The sequence below is a fragment of the Cydia splendana genome, chromosome Z (genome assembly GCF_910591565.1).
Source record: "Cydia splendana chromosome Z, ilCydSple1.2, whole genome shotgun sequence".
Taxonomy (NCBI): Eukaryota; Metazoa; Arthropoda; class Insecta; order Lepidoptera; family Tortricidae; genus Cydia; species Cydia splendana.
The window spans coordinates 32914307-32937617 of NC_085987.1; the positions used below are offsets into that span (position 1 = coordinate 32914307).

General features: G+C 38.6%; 2 protein-coding genes across 2 annotated transcripts in view; one reads left to right on the forward strand and one right to left on the reverse strand.

Annotated features, from left to right (window-relative positions):
- The first annotated feature begins 3570 nt into the window (after nt 1-3570).
- LOC134805350 (uncharacterized) lies at nt 3571-12496 on the forward strand. The gene is made up of 8 exons (XM_063778685.1): nt 3571-3655; nt 5343-5457; nt 6077-6247; nt 6513-6810; nt 7031-7231; nt 8380-8545; nt 9166-9293; nt 12298-12496. Exons 1-8 carry the CDS (start codon nt 3632-3634, stop codon nt 12416-12418), a joined length of 1224 nt encoding a protein of 407 aa, XP_063634755.1. The 5' UTR covers nt 3571-3631; the 3' UTR covers nt 12419-12496.
- Nucleotides 12497-15496: 3000 nt separating this feature from the next.
- The window catches only part of LOC134805349 (acetyl-coenzyme A synthetase), a 32382-nt gene continuing 24567 nt past the window's right edge, over nt 15497-23311 (reverse strand). The window contains exons 6-9 of the mRNA XM_063778684.1: nt 21772-21905; nt 20654-20843; nt 19681-19870; nt 15497-18187 (exon numbers count right to left, since the gene is read on the reverse strand). Coding sequence (XP_063634754.1) covers nt 17751-18187; nt 19681-19870; nt 20654-20843; nt 21772-21905 — 951 coding nt within the window. The 3' untranslated portion in view covers nt 15497-17750. The remainder of the gene's footprint in view (nt 18188-19680; nt 19871-20653; nt 20844-21771; nt 21906-23311) is intronic.

The window sequence follows — 23311 nt, forward strand, 5'->3', positions numbered from 1 at the left end:
AAATTTTGAACCGTTGTTTTGAGCGCGGGGCGCTTATCATTCTTCCGTGGTTGTTTTCTAGGGTTCCGTACCACAAAAGAGAAAAACTGCAACGGAAGATTTAGCGATTGCGTGGCTTTTAACATTTTATACGTATGATTTTTGAAGTGAAAACTTCTTTAGCGGCGATGGGCACTTTTTGAGGTGGGGAAAAAATGATAAACTCGAGACAGCGTATGGCGATCACGTGACCGTAAGGTTTAGATGGCCACTCATTTAGATGGCATTTAAATCAATAAAGAAAAACTCAATGACATTACATGAAAAAGGTTCTAATCTTGTACGGGTTGAAATACGAGGATCTCACAGTTACATTCTAACTTTATATCACTCAAATATAATTCAATAAAGCTACATCTTGATGAAATCGCTAATAAAAGTGAACTCTAGTACTGGTGGATAAAATCCAAAATATCATGACCAAATATATTTAGATGCGAGGTCTGCAAGGTAACTTTACAATTTCTATTCGAATTTTACACAATTAACGCTACAAATTTGAATTTCGAATTTTAAACAAGCTAACTGACCAACACTTTCGAAACTAAAGTTTTTCAATAGAAAGGAGGACGGGTCAATTATAATTCATAGTGCTGCAGACATTTTGGACTAGTCATTGAGTTTTCACTTCTGTCGGCACTCCCGGAGTGCAACCCGTTGTTTTTTTTTTAATCAGAAGTTGCCGAGTCTGCTCTCGTAAATATTTATAAATATAGTCTATAGTTTGGCGCAGGACTGTCTCATTTCAAACATAGATAGAGAGAAACATACTGTATTTGTCTTACGCTACTACTAGCACCCAAAAGGGATGAGTATATAGTTCTTATTGACTGACAAGTTTTGTTTGCCAGACTTTAGTTTCCGAGTGAACCCGGGGTCAAATTGTGCTGGCAACCATGGTAACTTCAGGTTTAACCGGTTAACCCCGGGTTAGTGAATGGTGCCAGTGGCCCTTACTGAAATAATATACAGGACGTTCCACTATGCCCCATGGCGGGGAAGTACTTTAAATATTGAAGATAGGACATTCTACTTAATGAAGATCTCATTCAATCTCATTTTTAAAAATACCTAATTATATCTTTTATTACACACTTTTGAAAAGATGCCTGAGCTAGAGTATAAAACTCCGTAAATGTGGTTCTAATTATTTTCAAAAACCTTATAAGTACTTCCCCTCCATGTGGCATACCAGTGGGACACTCTGTATAATAATTATTGATAGATAGGTTGGTATTACTACCTAGTCAAAATGCTCATAGGTGGTGGCAGCGTGGATATCCATGATAAAAGTATAAAAAGCGACCGTTCGGCCTGTTTCGTTTCACCTGGAGATAACGGACCGAATTAGGTACAGGGCAAAAATGATAATCTACTATTTGCAATAAATCTGTTTGCAGGATCCAAACAACCTCTATATAGTCCGCTTGACAACAATCGTTATCGTAGACCTATTGCGATTACAAAATCCATTTCCTTTTTATAATATTGTTTTCAAATCTATACGATAGATACAAAACAACTATGTATACCTATACCTACCGAATGTTAAATTTTCTAAAATGTAATTGTTTAATGTTGTCCATGCAATACGGGTAGGTACACTCTGTTTAGCCGATATAACCGAATAGGTATTAATAATTAAATTAATCGGTCATATTGTGCAAGTTACTCTTAGGTAACAGACAATACATGCTCAATGGTATATATCCATTAAGGTTACGTAGACAATGGACGGCCAATATTTGCACAGCAGCGAGGTGTTTCGACGGCAGTGCTGATCGCATTATGTGGCACTCGAGTTGGCATCAATTTGGAGACACGTAGCGGGCACCGCGACTATTGATAAGAACGCAGCGTCGTATATTCATGAAAATATATCGATATTTTTTCATACCCCGATGGTGGCAAGTAATCACACGGCCCTCTTGATGGTATGGAGAAGTGGTCACGTGACGTCGCCCCTTTCCTCTTAAGCTGGGTAGTTTTCAAATGTAAATAATAATTTATTGCTTTTAAGAACCTTATTTATACAAAGTAAATATCGGTCCTTCTTTTTTAACGTCGGGGAAATGCGTTTATGCATGCCACCTGGCCCGGGGGGACCAGGAGCGATGACGGACTACCCAGTGGTAGGACTACCGTCTAAAACCACCAACGAATGCCGATTCCGCCTTGTAGAAGAGCGCCGCAGGATCACTATCAGCATTCGACTGCGTACGCCCCCGGCGGTTGGAACATGGGCCGCAGACAATTGTGGACGCCAGTTGGTAGTCCTGTGATCCTTTAAATGCAGGGACTCTCCCCGGTGCCCTGCGCAGACCACTAGGTAAATATGGGTCCTATAAAGTCCTATGGCAAAAATATAGTGTTTGATTTAGAGCGCCTAAGCGTATACGGCACTTAGATTGTAGCGAAGCCTCCTTCTCCATCTAAAAACCATTGCTAAGCTCCAATTTCACCACGGTGACAGGTGCGACAATTGTAAAACATCACTGTTGCTGACGTCACAGGCATCCATGGGCTACGGTTACCGCTTACCATCGGGCGGGCCGTATTCCTGTTTGCCACCATCATTGTTTTATTAAAAAAAACTTTATTATATCGGAAAAAAACAGATATTTCTCTTGCTAAGTTTATGACAATTGTCACAGGAAACACTACAATTGTCACGAAATTCCGACATATAACTCATTACCTGTCAAGAATTACCTACAATTCTTCTAAATCTTGACAATTGTCAGAAATTTCGCAAAAGAAATATCTGTTTTTTTTTTTAGATATTATAAAGTTTTTTTAAATAATACAATGATGGTGGCAAACAGGAATACGGCCCGCCCGATGGTAAGTGGTAACCGTAGCCCATGGATGCCTGTGAAGTCAGCAACAGTGATTTTACAATTGTCGCACCTGTCACCGTGGTGAAATTGGGGCCAGGGGCCCCTAGGGCCGGGCACAGAATAAATAATAGTACTAGGTACAGAAGACTCACTCTCTAACAAAACGCGTCTGTTACGATCAGGACAGATATGGCCGCTAGGTGGCGACAGCGCCACGCGCGGCTTATGGCTAACCACCAAAATTGGTGTGGAACGGATGGACTTTTAGCTACCTGTAGCAAAGCGACGAAATCGCGGAATGAAACCACGCCTGAGCGGCTACCGCGAAAACCGAAATTCGCAAATTGCGGGGATCTTTCTCTTTTACTCCAATGAAGGAGTAATTAGAGTGACAGAGCAAAATGCTCGCAATTTGCGAACTTCGATTTTCGCGGTTATAGCCCTGGCCCGGGCAAAGTGGGCCTAGGCGGAAATTCGGCCCTGATCGCATCGATTAGTTCTGTTGTAGCCTAAAGGGTCTAACTAAAATATCATGTAGGTAAACAGTATATATTTTATTATCGTTTAAATAAAATAAATTGACAAAAACAGGACAAACGATACAAAAAAAAATTGAGAATCATATGCCGCATATTATCGATAAATTGTATATCGAACGCGTTCAACACTATTATTATTCATCAGCACCATGTGGATGATTAATTCTTTTTTTATCATTTTCTTGAAGCGCGACGTGAGTGCAGCACGCGACGATGGCTTCCGCTAACACCATAACAGTAAGTCATTTCGATAATCCATATTATCATTCAATCATTTGCCTGGGTTTTATCAGTTACTATACCTACTATTATCTACTAGTTGAAGTGATTGAAAGAAAAGGTGTGAATATCAAATAAATTTATACCTATTGCTAGCGAATAATCATAATTATTATTTTGCTCTTGCGAAATTAAAACGTCAACAAAAATGAACCTATCTGTTTAAATCAATGAAACTAGTTTTTTTTTTTTCTCTTAATGGACTTTTTTAAATTCTTTGAACACTTTAAACTAAGTATTTATATTTTGCAGCCGGTTCGAATTTACCGGGCCGGCAATCCATATGTTAACAAAAAATTGTGTCCAATTAAATCAAAAACTTACAGTAGTGTATGGCTGCACAATATGAATCTTATCTTAATTAGTTAATCATATCTATACATAATATATAAGGATAATTATAAAATTACTACACGGGAATGATTTTGTTGTCTGATCATACTCTGAGGGGTGAATCATATCATATTCCTATACCTTATAAGCAGACATCGTAAATTTTATAGCATTTATGGTGCAGCGGAGTGGTGTTAACGGAATTGGTATAGATATACTTCCAACTGAAATGGTAAATTAAGGTTAATATTAACGTAATTAATCATTAGGGTTGAAATTGTTTATACCAACTCCGTTAACACCACTCCGCTGCACCGAAAATGCTATAAAATTTACGACGTCTGCTTATAAGTGTGTCCAAAGATTTCAGGAGTATTCCATTATGAGTACCACTTAACTTGAGACGCTTGAGAATACTGCTGTATGTGAATTTTCGTTAAGATAAAAAAATTAAAGCCAAACTTTTCACAAAACTTAAAAAAAACCACCGTCCGCAAGCGTCGTGGTGTCTGTGATAAAATGCTTCTAAAAGCATTCTTCAGTTTTTGAACTCCATATGTGACCAAAACATATTCCTACTACCTACGTAACCTTCGGCGCGTGCAACCAACTCAATAACCACCCGCATGCCTATTTACAGATTTTCGAACACTAGTAGCACGGTCGCATTTTTATCGCTTGTCACCATGCCTGTCACGTTCTAACAAGTAAGTAAGTGCAAAAGTGACGGGCATAGTGACAGGCGATAAAAATGGAACCATGCTGAGCCGCTAGGTCATAGGTCTTGACGATACTTCATTACGGATAGGTAGGTAGTAATTGTGAGGGGGCAGATGATGGAGCCTCACCGGGATGGTGGGAAATCAAAGGCAGGATCCAGGACGAGTGAGCGAGTATCGATCGAAGTATTGGATCGAACTGAAAATAAAAATCATGGAATGGAATTTGAAGAAGGATTTGAATTTAAAAGGGAATTTAGAATTTGGATGTGCCAGTAGCAATAGGAAAGGTGGTAGTGTAACGTTGCGTTACACGCACCGTTACAGTAATGGTCCCGTAAGACCCCAAGTAGCTGTGAAACTGTTTGGTAATAGCAAGTAATAGAAAGCAATGCTACTTAGGTTTTTTACCATTTTAGGTCAAACGTTTGCAGTACCTACATTTTTATGGCTACTTAAGTAAGTACGTACTTTTACTATTAGGTGCTGTTATCGAACGGCCTAATCGTCATGGTATGGCACTGTGACTAGTATGATTTACGATTTGTGAGGCATCACTTTAATTAAATTAATGCGTTCACTTGTTCTTCCAGTGGTGGCAATGGCTAGTTCACACGAATGACATCAAGCAGTTGTGGGCGGCTCAGCCTACCTACCTCATCTCGCAGGCCGTCTACCTGATCGCCGGCGTAGTCACCTTGCTTCACGGTAAGTTAGTCATATATATGACTGACGCAGCATTCTGTAGGACTCGTAGCGTAGTTCCTGTCTGAACAAACAGTTATGCCACTCAGTATCGCGCTTCGGTACCTACGTTTCAATTTGCAAGGTCTGGATCCTGACTTCATCAAGATTTAAGTAGTTCCTTCAATGGAAACCATGGTCATATAGGTATAGTGTGTGCGGAAAGAGAAGAGTCGTGGAATGTATGGGGCCCAATACATTCCACGACTCTTCTCTTTCCGCACAGACTCTATAACTAGACCTTGTTAAAAAATATTCCTTAAAAAATCTCACCTATACCTCACTATACCTACTATCTTCAAATATCTGCAACAATGATATTAAATTGGCATTGTATACTCCTTCTTGAATTCCGCAAGTACCTTACATTTTTTTCGTACAGACTGTACAGTTAAATGTAATTAAAACTCTTCCTCCGCATCTCTTGTCGACTGTATATATATATTGGTCTATAAATGATTTAAAATGTTAAATTCGATAAAACCAAAGATAATTAAAATTAATTCTCTTTGATAAAATACAAAAAGGCTATCGTTTAGTATTTGGATTGTAGTAAGCAGTTCTGCAACGTGTCATTTTACAGCTTTCAGAAAGGGTGGCCGATGGCCGTACTTCTGGGTGGCGACGGTGCTGCACGGACTCTACGCGGACAACTTCTGGCACTTCGCGGTTCCAGATTATGACAACTTCTGGCACTCGCAGACACCCATCATGCTCCTCGGAGCCAGACAGCCATTGCATATCATTTTCCTGTGTACGTAAAACTTGTTAGCTGGGGATGATTAGTATAAGTTAGTTATTCGCACTTTTCGTTCAGTTATTGGCTGAAGGAATACTGAGTTAACAAAGGGCCCTCGGGGATAATTTTTCCCAGCTTTAGTCCAAAGAAATAAAGTAGATACGAGTAATAATGGATGTGTTAGCAATACCTAATATGGTATGTGGCTTGTAATACAAGATACAAGGTGTCTATATAGTAGGTATTTTGGAGTTTGAATGTCAATGTGAATATATTTCAGACCCGGCATTCATCTACCATGCGGCGTACGCCGTGTCAAAGCTGAAACTGCCGGGGTACGCGGAGCCGTTCGCCGTGGGCCTGGTGACCGTGCTCATCGACATCCCGTACGACATCGTAGCGGTCAAGTTCGTGCACTGGACCTGGCACGACACCGACCCCAACATCTTCGACCGCAACTACTGGGTGCCGTGGAACTCCTACTATTTCCACGCCACTTTCGCCGCCAGCTTGGTTTTCTTCTTCCACGCCGTCAGAAAATGGTTCGCTCCTAAAGTTTCCAAATGGGAGTCTGCTGGGTGAGTTATATTTTCGAAGAACTGCTTATTGTTTTAAGTTTTTAGTATGTTTGTGGTTTAGAACGTTTATTATCTAATACCGTAGGTGACAAATGGAAATACTTAGGTACACCTGTTTTTTGCATCTTAAGAACCTCACCTGCGTGATTGTCTACTCGTATAGGGAACTTATAGTAGAAAATGATAGTTAGGTTGGCATGTCATTTCAATGTGATTACAGTAAGAAGACAGAATGGAAGAGTCTCGTGATCGCCGCTCTGTTCGGAATGCCCGGCGGCGTGCTGCTGTTCCTGCCCATCTACCACCCGCTGCACGACATGTACTACATCCACTCCGAGGTCACCTTCTTCCTGCTCTTCTCCATCTTCGGCGTCTTCGTGCTGCACGGACTTCTCAGCGACCGGGAAAAGACTAAAGAAAGGTACCGTAAAGGCGTAAAATCTCCCGAAAACTGTACAGAACAGCGTTGGTCGAGAACTAAAATAATACACTCCTAGTTAATCACATCAATTTTCATTTTTGTCCTAGTTAAGGATGACTCACGTTAGATCGGGCTGGGTCCGGGCCGGTGCTTCCGGCACTTCGTTTTCTATGGAAATCATCACGTGATCACCAGTCACCTGTTATAGAATATTAAGCCCCGGAATAGCCTAAGCAAATTAGAAAAATCTGCGGAAATAATTCGTGTAGTTTTGAAAATTGGTACAGGTATACCTTGTGGTGTCCAGATAAACATACTAAAAGTCCTCGAGGGTACGATCAACGACCATTTTTTGATTGACTTAATATTTTCGGAAATAATCGATCTGAATGAAAAAAAGTTGTGTTTTCGACTTCAGTTCCCCTAACTTTTGAACCATGGGTCCAAAAAATATGAAAAAAGTCGTGAATACATAACTTAGTAAAGACTTTCAAGAAAAACTATAGCGAACCTAATCGGTACAGCTGTTTTTGAGTTTTTGCAAATAGTCTATTTTTACAGACGGGTAACTACGGAACCCTACACTGAGCATGGCCCGACATGCTCTTGGCCGGTTTTTTTATATTTTATCAGCAGGTCGCTCAGCTTGCTTACTATAAACAATTTTTTTTATTTATGCTCAATAATTACGAAAAAACGACGTTTTCTTAAATCGTCTATTTTTTATCTCTTATTTAACTTTAAGAGCCTGTAGCTCCTAAAGTATTGATCGTAGAATAAAAATAAACATAACCAAATTTGTAGGAAATTTTATGATAAAACTTTGGTCTGAAGTAATTATCATGCTATTCGTACAGATATTCGAAATATGAGCAAAAATATAAAAAAAGGTACCCCCCCCCCTACCCTCGAGGACTTTTAGTATGTTTATCTGGACACCAGGTATATCTGTACCAATTTTCAAAACTACACGAATTATTTCCGCAGAATGCCCACATTTGGCTTAATTTGACGTGGCTAGAAGCTCCGGCCCAGTCTAACGTGAGCCATCCTTTATTTTCATACATTTTCCACAAGAATTTCCTAAAGGGAACGGAGGTATATCGTATGGAATATATACTGATGAGCATTTCCGTCAACTTTAACAGACTGACGGCGATCGACTACGTGCTGTTGGTGCAGCTGGCCGTGCACTACCTGACCTACTTGGCGTTCGTCGTGTACTTCCACCCCGAGCGCGAGTGGTCGCTGGGGCTGCACGAGCCCGTCGGACCCTGCGATGAAGTCGCCACGATCACCACGCCTTTCGGACAGGTAACGCCGACCACATTCATTCTACACACATCCTGTGTACAAACTATTTTAATGTCGAATCGTCCTAATGTAATATACATGGTGTGTCTGACCATGGGGCTTTAAATCCAGGGCTTGATTTTACTCGCTAAACTGAGCTACTTTTACTATGGGACCAACCCTAAAATCGGGGAAAAATTTTTGGCTTTTCCATAGAAAACGTCGACTTCTGATCAGCCAAAATGTATGAAAAAGTAAAAATTTTTTTCGGGATTTCGGGGTTGGTGCCATAGTAAATGTAGCTCAGTTTAGCGAGTAGAATCGAGCCCTGGATTTAAAGCCCCATGGTCAGTAACACACAGTATTACTTATGTGTTTCGTTTCATACCATACATTTTGGCGCAGCAGTGTGGCCTGTGTCGTCACACATCACGTTTTATGTATGGGGCATTTTTACTCGCGGTGCATGCGCCACTAATATTTTCGCAATTTGGTCACCGTACAATAGATAGCAGGTTTATTAGGAACATTTTAATCCCACAGGAAGTAGAATCGATTGACATCTTCCAAAATTGTTATAACCTTGGTACCTACACAATTAATAGTACACATTAACTATAAGTTTGTTACATATTTCGCAGACCCTACAAAAGCGTAAATACTTCTGTCCTGACAACTACGATGAGGGTTACTTCAATTTCCACTGCGTGGGCGGCCAGAAGCCGCAACCTGGCGCCTTGTGGTACGTCATCTGCGGAACGCCATTTGAGTAAGTATTTACGTACCTTTAGTACTTGGGATTTACGTCTATGAACACGAGCCGATTCCAGTATCGGGACTCGCTCGTATGCTCGGCAGTGTGACGTATACAAGTGCAGTACATAGAGTAACTTATATATACGTGAGCTGTCGTGCCCATGTTGAATAGCGTACGCTGCCACGAATTGAAGTGTGAAAACGGGAAGCCATCAAGTATATGAACATTTCATGAGTGCGAAAGAACCAGACTATAAACGAAAAACATGACCAATTTTGAGCTTTATAGCGGCCGCTTGAATGAACCAAAACGTAAGGTACAATCAACAGCAATGAAATAAACGGATCACTTTGTATGGACAAATCCACTCCACTGAGTTGAGTGTACCCAAGTAGCACAGATTAGTTGTATAGCAGCCGCATAATGAAGTACGAATACGCTTGAAGCTGGAATATAAAAGCTGCATAAGAGCTGTATAAGCGTCTTTTCAGCTTTTATAACTCTTAAATGGGCACAAATTAGGCAGCCTTAAGTTCACATAGCTACTTAAGAGCGTTGTAGCAGCAATTTAACGGAATTATAAGGGGTAACAGGAGTTATAAGAGGTGTATATTGGCTGGGTAAGAGACCACCAGTTACCCTTTATTCAGCTAATATGTCACATGTGCGCCCTAATACCGGGAAATATTGACATTGGGCTGAATAAAAGATAATTAATAACATACTTTTACACCTCTGCCTTAAAAATCAGCTACTATATTTAGTATAGTGACGACGAACGCAGAGGTGAACATATTTATATTGAAGCAAAAACATTAAGCGCAACGACACCATAAGTCATTTTGTTAAAGTGTTTAGTTAAATGTTTGTAGATGATCTTTTATATATTAATGCGAGAAAGATGTTTGGGAATGCAAGTTTATTGACATTATATATATACATTATCTAAGAAAATTTCAGTGCGCCACGAAAATAATCAGTATTTATTTATTTTAATGATATAAATAAGCTATGTGTAAAAACTATTTCAGTGGTTTGGACAGAATTATGAGATAAAAAGTTAATAATACGTTATAGAAAGTACTAAACTAATGATTTAGGTTAAGAACTCAGGCACAAAACCATATTGTTACCCTTAAAAGTTGGAAAAGCAATTTCAATCTTGTAGGTTATATACAATAAAATGGCGGTCAATGTTAAAAAGCAACGTGAACCGTTAAAATTCTTATATGCAGCAAACGACTGTTATATATCTGATAAAGATACTTAAGTGAACCACTATAAAGTCCAAGTCGCTATTTCGATACACTAGTGAACCTCTAAACAGTTATAAGGCATCTTATGAACGTTTTAACAGCCGCTATGCAGACAGTCCCAATGGTAGTATAATAGGCTGCTTAGCGGTAAACATGTTCAGCGCTAAGCCGTATTATGCGCCACATGTGTTCGATTATACGTCTATTGGTTTCATAATAGCTCACTCGTTCTCACTTATAATAAGTCAGCGAAATAAAAGCTGCTTTAGCAGTAAACATGTTCAGCGATAAGCTGTATTATGCGCCCCATGTGTTCCATTTATACGTCTACTGGCTTCATATTAGTTCACTCGTGCTCCCTTAAAAGTCAACGTAATAATAGCTGCTTAGCGGTAAACATGTTCAGCGATAAGCTGTATTATGCGCCACGTGTGTTCCATTATACGTCTATTGGCTTCATAATAGTTCATTCGTGCTTCCTTAAAAAGTCAGCGTAATAAAGGCTGCTTAGCGGTAAACACGTTCAGCGATAAGCTGTATTATGCGTCACATGTGTTCCATTATACGTCTATTGGCTTCATATTAGTTCACTCGTGCTCCCTTAAAAGTCAGTGTAATAAAAGCTGCTTAGTGGTAAACATGTTAAGCGACAAGCTGTATTATGTGCCACATGTGTTCCATTATACGTCTATTAGCTTCATAATAGTTCACTTGTGCTCCCTTAATAAGTCAACGTAATAAAAGTCCACAATTACCTCCTTATACAGCACATGGCGTAATTTTATCCACTAAACAGACCTTATAACGGTTAAAGCATTTGATAACCCTTAAAGCTGTATAGGGTCGTAGCAAATATACCTTTATATCACTCTTTGCGTATTAATGGTAGTTTTCAGAGCCGTAATGCAGCTTTTAATCGGCCTTAAGCTATATAAATATCACTGAGATCTATTATACAGCTGTAGGACCACGAGTGTGCTCTTATAAGTGTCTTAATACGCACAGAGCGTTAGATAGAACTAAAAGTGAGTAGTTATAGAGCTATCTGTGCTACTTGGGTAGGTAGGTACTAGGTACAGTAGAGTTCAGAAATATCTTAACAAGCTAACGTTGCAAAATAGTTATTTGTTTCACAAGGGGGCAAAGTTGTTGTTTAACCGTTCGTGCTAATATTGATATCCGAGCAAGCGAAATATTCCAAAATGAGTGGTTAAATAAGTGGAATCTTGAACGTTGCGAGGATTTCAAGGCACGAGGGTTAAACAAACTTTGCTCCCGAGTGAAACACAATTTTTTTCACCACAGCAACAGTAAACCTGCTACTGCCACTCTCGAGGATAAAATGTAACTTTCTCATCAGTTCTTCTTTCTGATCAGGATAACGAGAGCCTTTACGAGTTGCTGTGGTAAAAAAGTTTTTACTGTAAGACTTTGGCTCGGCTTGGTCAGATTTTGATAAATGCGATGCATAGATAAGTATATATCAGTTTTAGACCTTGTGAACGCAAATAACTAGGTGTCTAAGTGTTTTATTTTATTTTTAACCGACTGATTAAGCGCTAATTGGGGTTTATAAGTCATGACTTATAGAAAACATGTTTTCTTTGACATCCAGCCTTCAACAATCATTGACCAAAGTTAGAACTTTTTTATAAATACGATTGTAAGAATATAAATTTGGATATAGGTAATTTTCAGTAAGTAGTGTAGTGATAGATGAATTGGTGCCATTATTGAGGAGTGGCGTGGCGTGTCCGCAGGAACCGCGCCGAGTACATCGCCGTGGTGTCAGCCATCGTCACCTTCGCCGCCGCGGTCTTCTACGCCCTCTACTTCAAGACCGTGCAGGCCCAGCCACCCAAGAAATTGAAGTCCAAATAAATACTCTAATTTATAGGTATAACACATCATTTAACATCTAAGGTTCCATAAAGGATTTCAATGATCAGCCAATTTTAATAGAGTATATCTATTTAATCACCTTTAATGATATGTTCGTTTCGTCATACAATCACAATAACATCATCTTAATATAAGTATATGTGTATTTTAGTGCCAACCAACACTTAACTATGCAGCTACTGTCCATCAATTAATTTTAACGAATTTTTGATGTATGTAATGTATTTTTGATAAATGATTTTTGATATGTTCTTGATGAGCAATAATGAGCAACCCACCTGCCATGTTCTAGACTGCAAGAAATCGGGCGTGAGCGTCACTTTTCAGTCTAGGTTCACGAGCTAGTGGGCCGAGGGCGAGGCGATGTATGATCATCTTATTACAACGCAATAGAGCAGGCCTCTTGCGGGAATGACATATGGAATTATACGAGGTACAAAAAAATGGTACCTAGGTACTGTTACAAGTCGAAGCGCCTTCTTAGTATAACTTTTTCATAGTTATCAGGCAAAGTATTTTTACTTTGTATTTGTGAGAACTTTTAAGGCATTACTTTAACAGTAAGTGAAATATGACTTATACAGTTGCCTACATTTTTATACTTCGTACTCAATGACTTGCACGCATGATCCCTGCTCTATGGCTATATATGAATTTAATGATTTATAGTATTCCTTTTCACTTCAACACATGCCTAAAGTGTATAATTTATCAATTAACCTAGTTAACGCTAACACCATGTGCTATCAAAATAAATTTTGGTTCACTACGTCGAGTAGAGAATGGAAATGAAACATTTTAATTAGGTATCCAACTGATTTTTACGTAGTGTTGTTCGTGGTGACTTAACATTTAATACCTAAACACAGCAACAACATTCAGATTCATTAACTTGATATATTTTAAGTGTGTAACTTATAGAGAAAGTTAAAACCACAGTCAATCACGGTACTTGATAGTTTTTTCACTGTCGAAACATTATTAGAGTAAGCAGTAGCCAGTAGCATAACTGATAGCTCAGCTTAGAAGAGAAGATACCCTAATAGGGTTTAGGGAGGAATGCTACTTGACCATTGATGTTCACGCTTGTATACCTAACTATGAAACAATATGAATGAATACAATTTGTGTGAGATAAAAAGACAATAACAAATGAAGGTGTAATTTCACTTCCCCCTTCAAACATAGCTAGAAGTGTGCGCCCCAGGCAACTAACCAGTCGTCGAAGAAGATTTTAACCAAATTAATAAGTAGGTAAATAAAATATTACCATTATAATCTACCCATAGGTAGGATTACACAAACTTTGTAGGTAGTTAAGAAATCGTGCTAATATAATAGGACGAACCTATGTTCGTGGCCATGTACCTATGTACAAACAACATGTATTAAAATGGCCGAAACGCAAAAATAGAGCTGAATTGAGAATAGTACCTACACCAAGCCGAGATTTAGTACAATACTACGGTTACATGTTTAACACAGTCAAGGTCTAAGATACGTGCGTCCAAGTTGCCAAAAATGAATCTTGCACAGATCTACCTAGCCCCAAATTAAGCAAAGCTTGTACTGTGCGTACTAGCCGACATCATTCATACTTAAATAGATAAACACATGTAGGTACCTACCTACTTAGAAAACATCCACAACTCAAGAACAAAATATCGCAATAAACGCACAGATAAATGCCCTTACTACTTCGAAATCGGGACCTTCAGCTTCATAGGCAGGGATACTACTCGCATTACACAAATCTTGTGCCCCTCAGGGTCGCATGACGAATAAGAAACTATACCTCGCGCGTTCAATATTGATCCCTATGACAGTTCAATTTTATATGGATTATCACGTATATTTTTGAAAATATAAATAAGCTCATTAAGTAATTTATTAGGAGGTGTAACATTTAAGTAATAAAAACACGTTAAAAACATAGTTCTACAATTATTTTCCAAATTTAGCCTATCCATAAGCGACTTAGAGAAACCAATGAGAATTAAGTAGATAAGTACTGTCTAATGTTAAATATCTATAAAAAAAACTTTGGTGCTCTCCGTAAGAAAATGATATTGCTGTAATTCTTGATTAAGAACGGGGTTGTTAAGAGAGCATCTGTGGCACAATTACCTACAGTAATTTCTACAATAGTGCCATCGCAACATGCTGAATTAATTCAGCAATATTGTGGAGAGGCCCCCACTCGCACCTTCGAAATTATTGAATAGTCGATCTTACTCGTAAGGATTAACAGACTGGAAGGATGGTAGGTATGATTATTTCATACTACAAATACATACACACTCTGCGGACGCGCATATTATTCGAGCTACATTATTCTATTAGCTACTAGTCACCCCTCCCTTATAGATAGTTTGTATCCGGAAACCAGCACCAACTTTTAGTAGGTATGTTATTACGTTATTTATTTGTTACTAACTTACTAAAATACCATGGCATGAGTTCCATGATAGAAAAACTGCGTAGGTATAAATATACGTAATGCTCTATTTGGACGCAATTTTCACATGCCGTATCGAGGCAGCAGCTACTGTGAGGACGTCAATAACTCGGGAGATTGTTCCCTTCGAGACTGTCTTCTGATGGCTTTGAGGTCAAAGTATCATGCCAATAAATTTAAAACAAATCATAACTTGGCCCTGGCTGGTTACCGGATTTAAATTATGTTTGAGCTAGATAATCCACGTACTATAACTGGCTATAGAATAGACCGTAGACGACCTCTATACAATACCTATAGAAATCACGTTGCATATCTACAATTACACACTGCAACTGACTGTACTAAAATAATTTATTTCGTGTACTTATTCATGTCTCTGGTGCAATGAAAACAGGTATCTTTGTGTAGTAAACTGCCAGTTTTCATCACTCTTGCGAGTAATATATTGCTGATGACGTGATTTCTTCTAAATTTGCTATGCGGTGGCCTCATTCTTGGTACGAAGCGCTACCATGTTAAATATTGGTGGCACTGCCTGTGGCCACATCAGGATGAGGGTATCTATATCTACGCGCGCCGCGCACTGACAACTTCAATTCAACGATAACATTCAGCAGTGTGACCCTGAATCATTTATTTTGTGCACATTACAGGAACCAACATGTATCAATGGCAAACTAACAATATCACAACCTATAAATTATAAGATCTACATTATTAAAAGTATAAAAACGAATACAAAAAAACATAATGAAAAAAAAATGTAAATCAAATGTGTATGTTTATCAAAACATAAGTGTCTACCTATTTTCCAAAATAAAATAATGATACTTAAAATATAAATCTACAATTAACTTTACAGCTATATTTTCTATTATTATTATTTTTTGTTACATGTCAGGAGGTAAGCATTTCATTGTCGGCGTGGCGGTCGTGTAACGTTACATATACATATTTGCATAATAGGATTAGGTACACAATGCGCTGCAGTAGGTATTCTACACTCGTATTTGGCTGATGGACAAACGGACAGAGCTACTTAAAATAATTAGCTTTGTACAATGTATAGGTATGACCAGACAAATATATTAAAAACTAATATAAATAATATGTCTACTAAACATTTTCTTCTTAAATTAATTATAAATATTAGGTACTTACACAAAAATCGTGGAATGACTTATCATTTTTCAATACAACAGTTTTACTGTTCATACAAACAAATGACAACTTTTATCTTCGTTTAACACTACAAGTACCTATGTATCATCAGAACAAATACTTACTTATCAAATAAAACGGTCCGTGTTTACAAATTACATTAAGTACCTATAAGGTTTAATATTATATTATATTACACCCACTCACTCCTACACAAAGACACATTTACCAAGACAACCAATCACATGTACCAAGAGGCACGGTCGACATCAGATATATCAGAGCGGCCGAGGTGTTCAAAAATATCTCAAAACGCACTCTATTATATAGAGCAGAGCGATATTTGTGAGCGCCTTGGTCGGTTCTATATATCTGATGGCATAAATATCAAATAATCACAAAGTAAACACACCTACTTGTTCCAAAGTTAGCAAATGAAATAAAAACACTAATAACAGTCCCTAACTGTTAAAAGGTAGGGACAATTAGTTCAATAATTATTACCTTTAATGAAAGACTATATTTTTGCTTAGACTTTAAAACAGAGGAAACTCTTTGTACGGTTTATACCTACACAGCATATCGCTCGCGATCGCCGCGCTCTATGAGGGTCGCAGGGTTACTATATTTTCGTAAATAACTTGTAAGTTTTACTTATACTTACCACTCTTATAGAATTTCTATTAACACTCTAAGCACATCTTATCTTACAGAAGATGTTTAAATAATTACAAATTTAGATATTCGATATATTTTTTTTATAATATAATAAACATTTATACGATTAACAAAGCTCACTTATAGTTGTAATAGTATGGTTTTAATGAGTCAGTAAATCGGTAGTATTATATTCCTGTCTCATTTCTTAATTCAGTTAGGTAAGTGTAAAATAGAAATGATAAACCATATTGTTAGGCACAGCTCAGCTTGTTAACGATGACACCGCCTAGCCCCCTATTCTAAAGTTGGTTCCGTTAGTAGATACATTGTTGTAAAGGGTATAGCCGGGTAAGCATGGCCAAACTGCCCTTAGCGAAAATATTAATTTCCTTTTACTGGATTATTAACCTATATATATGTAGTGCTTTCACCAAAAATTAAGCCTCAAATGCTTCAGGTTTAAAAAAAAATGCAAAACAAGAAAAAACATTTTTATTTTATTACAGCCAAAGTACTGATCCGATTTATTTGTAATTTGGGTATGTTGTATATACAATTAAGGTCGCTTTCTGAAAAAAATAATATTGAATTATCTCTTGAAAAATATAGTAAAAAACTGAGGTGAAAATTTTCAGAAATAAAAAAAATTATGTGCGAGATTGCGACAGTTACCAAATGTACATATTTAATGTAAAATTTAATAATTTTTATCATATATGTTTTTCAAAAATTAAAATCGGGATTAACAGTGTGGAAATTATTTTTTTCGCTAAGGGCAGTTTGCCCATGCTTACCCGGTTATAGTACCCTTTAGGCAAATTTACATGATTAATGATGATGTCAAAAAATAGTCGCTAACAAGTCTGCATTCTGTGCAGTCAAAACCTAAACTTTATTCTTAATATGCCTAAACAAGGATGGAAGCGGGCGGATAGCAACCGTAGCATGTGGACTTAGGGAAAATCTATAAATTATTTCTTATCGATTCGATTAGGAAACAAAGCGTTACATAACATGTAACGGAAGTGTCTAAGGCCTGTTGTTAAAGAGTTGTTCGACGACGGCGGGCTCGGCGAGCGTGGAAACGTCGCCGACATCGCGGTCGCCGACGGCCACCTTGCGCAGCACGCGGCGCATGATCTTGCCGGAGCGCGTCTTGGGCAAGCCGGGCGCGTACTGCACGGTGTCGGGCACGCCGAACGCGCCGATGCGCGCGCGGACCAGCTTGCGCAGCGCGTCCAGCATCTCCGCGTCCAGCTGCACGCCGTCCACGAGCACCACAAAACAGTATAGCGACTCACCCTTGATGGGGTGCGGCTTGGATACGACGGCCGCCTCGGCCACGTGCGGGTGCTCCGTGAGCACGCCCTCCACCTCTGACGTGGACATCAGATGGCCCGACACGTTGAGCATGTCGTCGATGCGCCCTGTCACCCACAGGAAACCGTCTTCGTCGCGACGAGCACCTGCACCAAAATACCACATCATCACGTGTCACTCTAGATATGTTCTTACCCGCTTATTCATATAACGTTACACGCCTCCATTAATTCATTTATAATTTCCTTTCTTACAAAAAGTAAAAATAACTGAATAAGATCCACGTTATAGTTGTTTGATAGGCAGCAGAGAATTGAAATGAAGGTCTCATTTAGACGATGCGAGAACTCGCATGCGAGCTTCAGTCCATTGCGGGTTTTGGTCGATCGGTTAAATTGGACGTAACCAACAGTCCGCAATGTAACTAAAATCGCATGCGAGTTCGCGCGCCGTCTAAATCAGCCCTAAATACATATTTCGTTATCGATCTCTTTATATCTACTTTGCTCCCTTTACCAAATCAGTTACTGAAGTTGCAACGTACCAGCCGTAGCTTACAGCAAATAACATTTTATAAGAAAGCCTAACCCCGAAGTTTATCACCCTTTAACCTGCCTGTCTTGCTCGGCCGGCCGGTGTGATAACCAGAGATCGGACAAATTAGCGTCATTGCTCGCAATAATGTGGACATGACTCCAAATTTGATTAAATAATTAATCAATTAATTAATTTTTTACCTGAGATTTAATTTTGTTCCCTAGTCAATAAATAGCACTTAAATATATTTGATATCAAAATGAGTATCTACAGAAAATTTGGAAAACATGATTGATTTGGAAAACTGATTATTTTCTTTAATAAATTGACATTATAAGAAATCTTTGTGTTATTTATTGATTAGGAATCAAAATTAAACCTCAGATAAGAAATTAATTAAATGATTAATTATTTAATCAATTTTGGAGTCATGTCCACATTATTGCGAGCAATGACGCCAATTTGTCAGATCTCTGTGATAACAGATGCGCTCAGTTTGTAATTTTTTGCAATCTTTATGCTGTTTACGAATTAGATGTGTTTTAAGTATATTTAATTATTTAAGTACTGCGGAATGGAGTATCGAGACAAACCATTCTGGTTTAACGATGCTTTTGGATCAAAATATTATGTAATTGTGATTTATCTCTAATAAATAAATAAAAATAATCACCTAAATGTCACTTAAAGTAAAAAGATAATAGCATTATTATTATCAGAGGTCGAAAAGGGTGCTTTATTTAACCTTATGCCGGAACACTGGTATGTTTTCTGTAAGTATAGTATTCAGTCGTTATAACACTATGTATAAGTACATATTTATATTCATTGCGGTAGTTGACTATTTTATGATATAATATAATAAGATCTGTTCAGGTAATTCCGAATCACTTCCGAATGTCGGGCCATTTTGAAAATCAATTAGAAAATTCAATCATGTCGGCATAAGGTAGCCGAAAATATAAGCCAAAATATATGATATGAGACAAAGGCGATATAATCCAGCCCCCGAAAACAAAGTGAGAGAGTAGAGGGCCTCGTAAAGTTTGGAACCGAGACCACCTCGTAAAGTTTGGTAGACCGGCAGATAATAGTGACTTACCATCGCCAGTGCAGTAGTAGCCAGGGAACTTGGAGAAGTAGACTTGCTCGTAGCGGTCGTGGTCGCCCCACAGCGAGCGCATGATGCCGGGCCAGGGCCTCGCGAACACCAGGTAACCCTCGCCGGGGCCCTCGATCACGGCGCCGCTCTCGTCCAGAAGCTTCGGCTCAACACCGAAGAACGGGAAGCCCTGAAACGACCAAGCGCCTGTGGTAACACTACTGAGAGGCCAAAACATTAGGTACAATAAGTACAACAATGCGAGACTACTTGTAGTGCGTAGGCAAAAACCTCAATCAATCCTCATCAAAAAGTACGCTGTTAGCCTAATATGAACATTTGTAGAAATGTTAAGTGTCAAAACTATGACGTCGCATGTCTAATGTCTAGATCGCTTCATTTTTTATAACTTTTTGCTGATATTCAAAATGTTTTGAATATACTTAATTTTTTAAATTATTGATTACTGTATATTGTGAAATATTGAAAATCATTCAGTTTAGTACAGGGATCTTTCTCATTATACCATCAGGAGCAACCGAATATTGGTACGTACCGGATTACCATCTGAATGTTGTCTTGGCAGTAAGATTGACAATTACACAATAACACTTTTAACTTTTTTTTATGTGATATTCAGCAAATGAGCGGACGAGCCGCCTGATGGGAAGTCGTCACCGTCACATAAGCAACATCAGAGGAATCACTTGTGCATTGCCGATCCTTGAGAACCCTGAATTACCCTCTTCTTGAAGAACCCCATGTCGTTGCGCAAAGGAAATGCCTTAGGAGGTAACTCATTCCACATTTACATGAATAATATTAGCTTTCTGCAACTTCGTTTACATAGAACTCACACATTGCTCTCCAATAGAAACTTGGACCCAGTACTTCAAACCCTAAGAGTTCCTGAATGAACAGTATCATAATAAACGTGGTATAATCATGTTAAAGGTAGTGAAATAGCGCGTACCGCAGCGCCGGGCTTCATCGGCGTGGCTCCCGGCAGGCTGGTGATGACGTGGCCGCCGGTCTCGGTCTGCCAGAAGGTGTCGGCTATGGAGCAGCGCCCGTTGCCCACCAGTTTATAGTACCACAGCCACGCCTCGGGGTTGATCGGCTCGCCCACGCTGCCCAGCACCCGCAGCGACATTAAATCGTGCCTGATGATAGTAAAACAGACATTCTGGTAATTACATACATAGATCTAAGTGAAAAGTAAGCGCGAACAAACCTACGCTAACAAGCGACAGCCGTCGATAATACACTTTACGAGTATTATACAGAACAAGAATTGTATTATAAAAAGCATTGACTGACCACAGATCGAAGAAGGGAAGAAGATTTAAAAGTAAAACGAAAATAAGATGTGAAAAGTTACGTATAAGTACTAAACGGCCTTCATTAAAATTTAACTGGCACAACGCTGGATGCACGCCTGCACGGTGCACGCAATCGACGCAATGATCTTCTGTATTACAATGATAGAAATAGAAACGCAACCACATTTTCGTGCTTCAATTGATACGCGAATTTTAAATGTTTGATGTTTTCTTATGTACAACGATACTTCTAAACATTAACTATGTGTAAACATATACATATATAGGTATAGTATACTTTATATTTTTACGTTATTTTAATTTTTTATAAGTAAAGTTACAAATGAGAAATGGGTGCTAATAATTCTTGCCCAGACTATTCTTAGGCAGACACCTTCAGAGAAAAATAAGCACTTTAATTAGGTATGTTATTGAACTTAAATATTAATGTTAACAAGTACTAGAAGAGCAAATAATAGTGTAGTATATAAACGTAAATCAAACTGAACTTAAATCATTTTTCGTCGTTCGACAAATCATTTAGTACAAACAACAACACTCCTAACTATACATCGGTGGAACTTATTACAAAAGCCATAAGGTCCACCGATACAGTTAACATTGTGGGCGATAGTACCTATATTAAATAATTTTAAAATAAAAAAATATAATAATGAGAAATGAAGCAAGCAGGAGCAGCAGGCTTACGTTTCATTTTCGCCGGCCGTAATTTGGAAACCCCTGCCTTAGAGCATTAAACTAAAGTTACCTTTTAACGGGCTCCTCGCCAAACGTAGTGAGGGTTCTGATGGCGGTGGGCGCAGTGTAGAACTGCGACACCTTGCACTTCTCCACTACGGCCCAGTAGCGGTCGTTGTCTGGGTAGAACGGGGTGCCCTCGAACTACATACAAAATAATAGTTAGTGCCTGTTGCTCTCTTTTGTTGTAGACATTTATTTCATCATAATTTATTTTCAAGGAAGAGTTAATAATTTGGAGTTATTCCCGCTAGTTACCACCAAGTTCTTACCACTGGTAACTACTGGGAATTATTTTTAACCAGTGGTAAAATGTGGGGAAAAAATTCCCAGTAGTTACTACTGGTAAGAACTTGGCGGTAACTAGTGGGAATAACCCATAATTTGGCGTAACCATGGCAACGAGTTACAAGAAAAAGTTGTTTAACCCAAATAATAACCTCGTATTTTGAATGACGCATAGGAATAATGCGCTTCGCTCACTATGGATAATAATGTCACTCCTTCAATTATATTTAACTATTTTAATAACTTCAATATATATCTTCACTGTCACTGTCAGTTCTTAAAACAGACATTACCTATGTCAATGTCATCATTTATCATTCATTACTCGTGATCGTGTCTGCGGGCTCAGCACGGTTCCATTTTTATCGACTATCACTATGCGCGTCCCTTTCGCACTTACATACTTGTTAGAACGTGACAGGCATGGTGACAAGGGATAAAAACGCGACCGTGCTAAGCCGCCTGGACTGGACCGTAATACATATAGATATTTCCAAAGAGTATTTGAAATAGAGAGTTACTGTCATGGTAAATTATGTAGCTACAGTACATTTACTGCCATATTTCGACAGTCGATTAGAACCTTAGAGGATATAACCAACGGAGACGCCATGTCTATAATTTTCGGTACAAAATAGTCTGCCGTTTTTTGCGGGGGAGGGGCACATCAAATGTATACGTAACGTCAACATAGCCATGTCAGATAAACGTCAGTCCATACATGTGGTTGACATGTCGTTGACCATTGGCCGCCTATTTTCGACAGAGGGGAACGCCTGTTAATGACCACTCCGTTTGGTTATATTCTCTAAGATTAGAACTGTTAGAACGCCATTTGACTTTGATCATTATTCTTTCTCTGGTATGTGTTAACTTGTTACATATTAATATTAACGCCATCTACTCGAGAGTAGGCTGAAGGTTATGGCGCCATCGCTCGAAAAGATTGCACCATACCTTTGGCCTATAGTCGAGTAGATGGCGTTAATACTAATATTTAATAAGTTAACACATATCAGTGAAAGAATAAGGATTAAAGTCAAATGGCGTTCTAACAGTTTTACAGTGGCTATGTAGGTACATAATATACTTTGACAATCCGTCTCTATACACTCTATTCTCTTTGGTATTTCGCTTACATTGTAATGTTATACTAATACTTCCGACTGCCGTTACATTATCAAGGTTCCACCCAAGGTGAACGCTAAGTTGGAGTCGTCAGGAAGGCGGCCGAACTTACATTCCTTCTGATAAAATTGTCA

Bases quoted from the DNA above. Each gene is read 5' to 3' on its own strand.
- LOC134805350 (XM_063778685.1), top strand. From the start codon at position 3,632: ATGGCTTCCGCTAACACCATAACA. The intron at 6,248-6,512 runs GTACGTAAAACT...AATATATTTCAG, and splicing joins ATTGCATATCATTTTCCTGT to ACCCGGCATTCATCTACCAT. The intron at 9,294-12,297 runs GTAAGTATTTAC...GCGTGTCCGCAG, and splicing joins ATCTGCGGAACGCCATTTGA to GAACCGCGCCGAGTACATCG.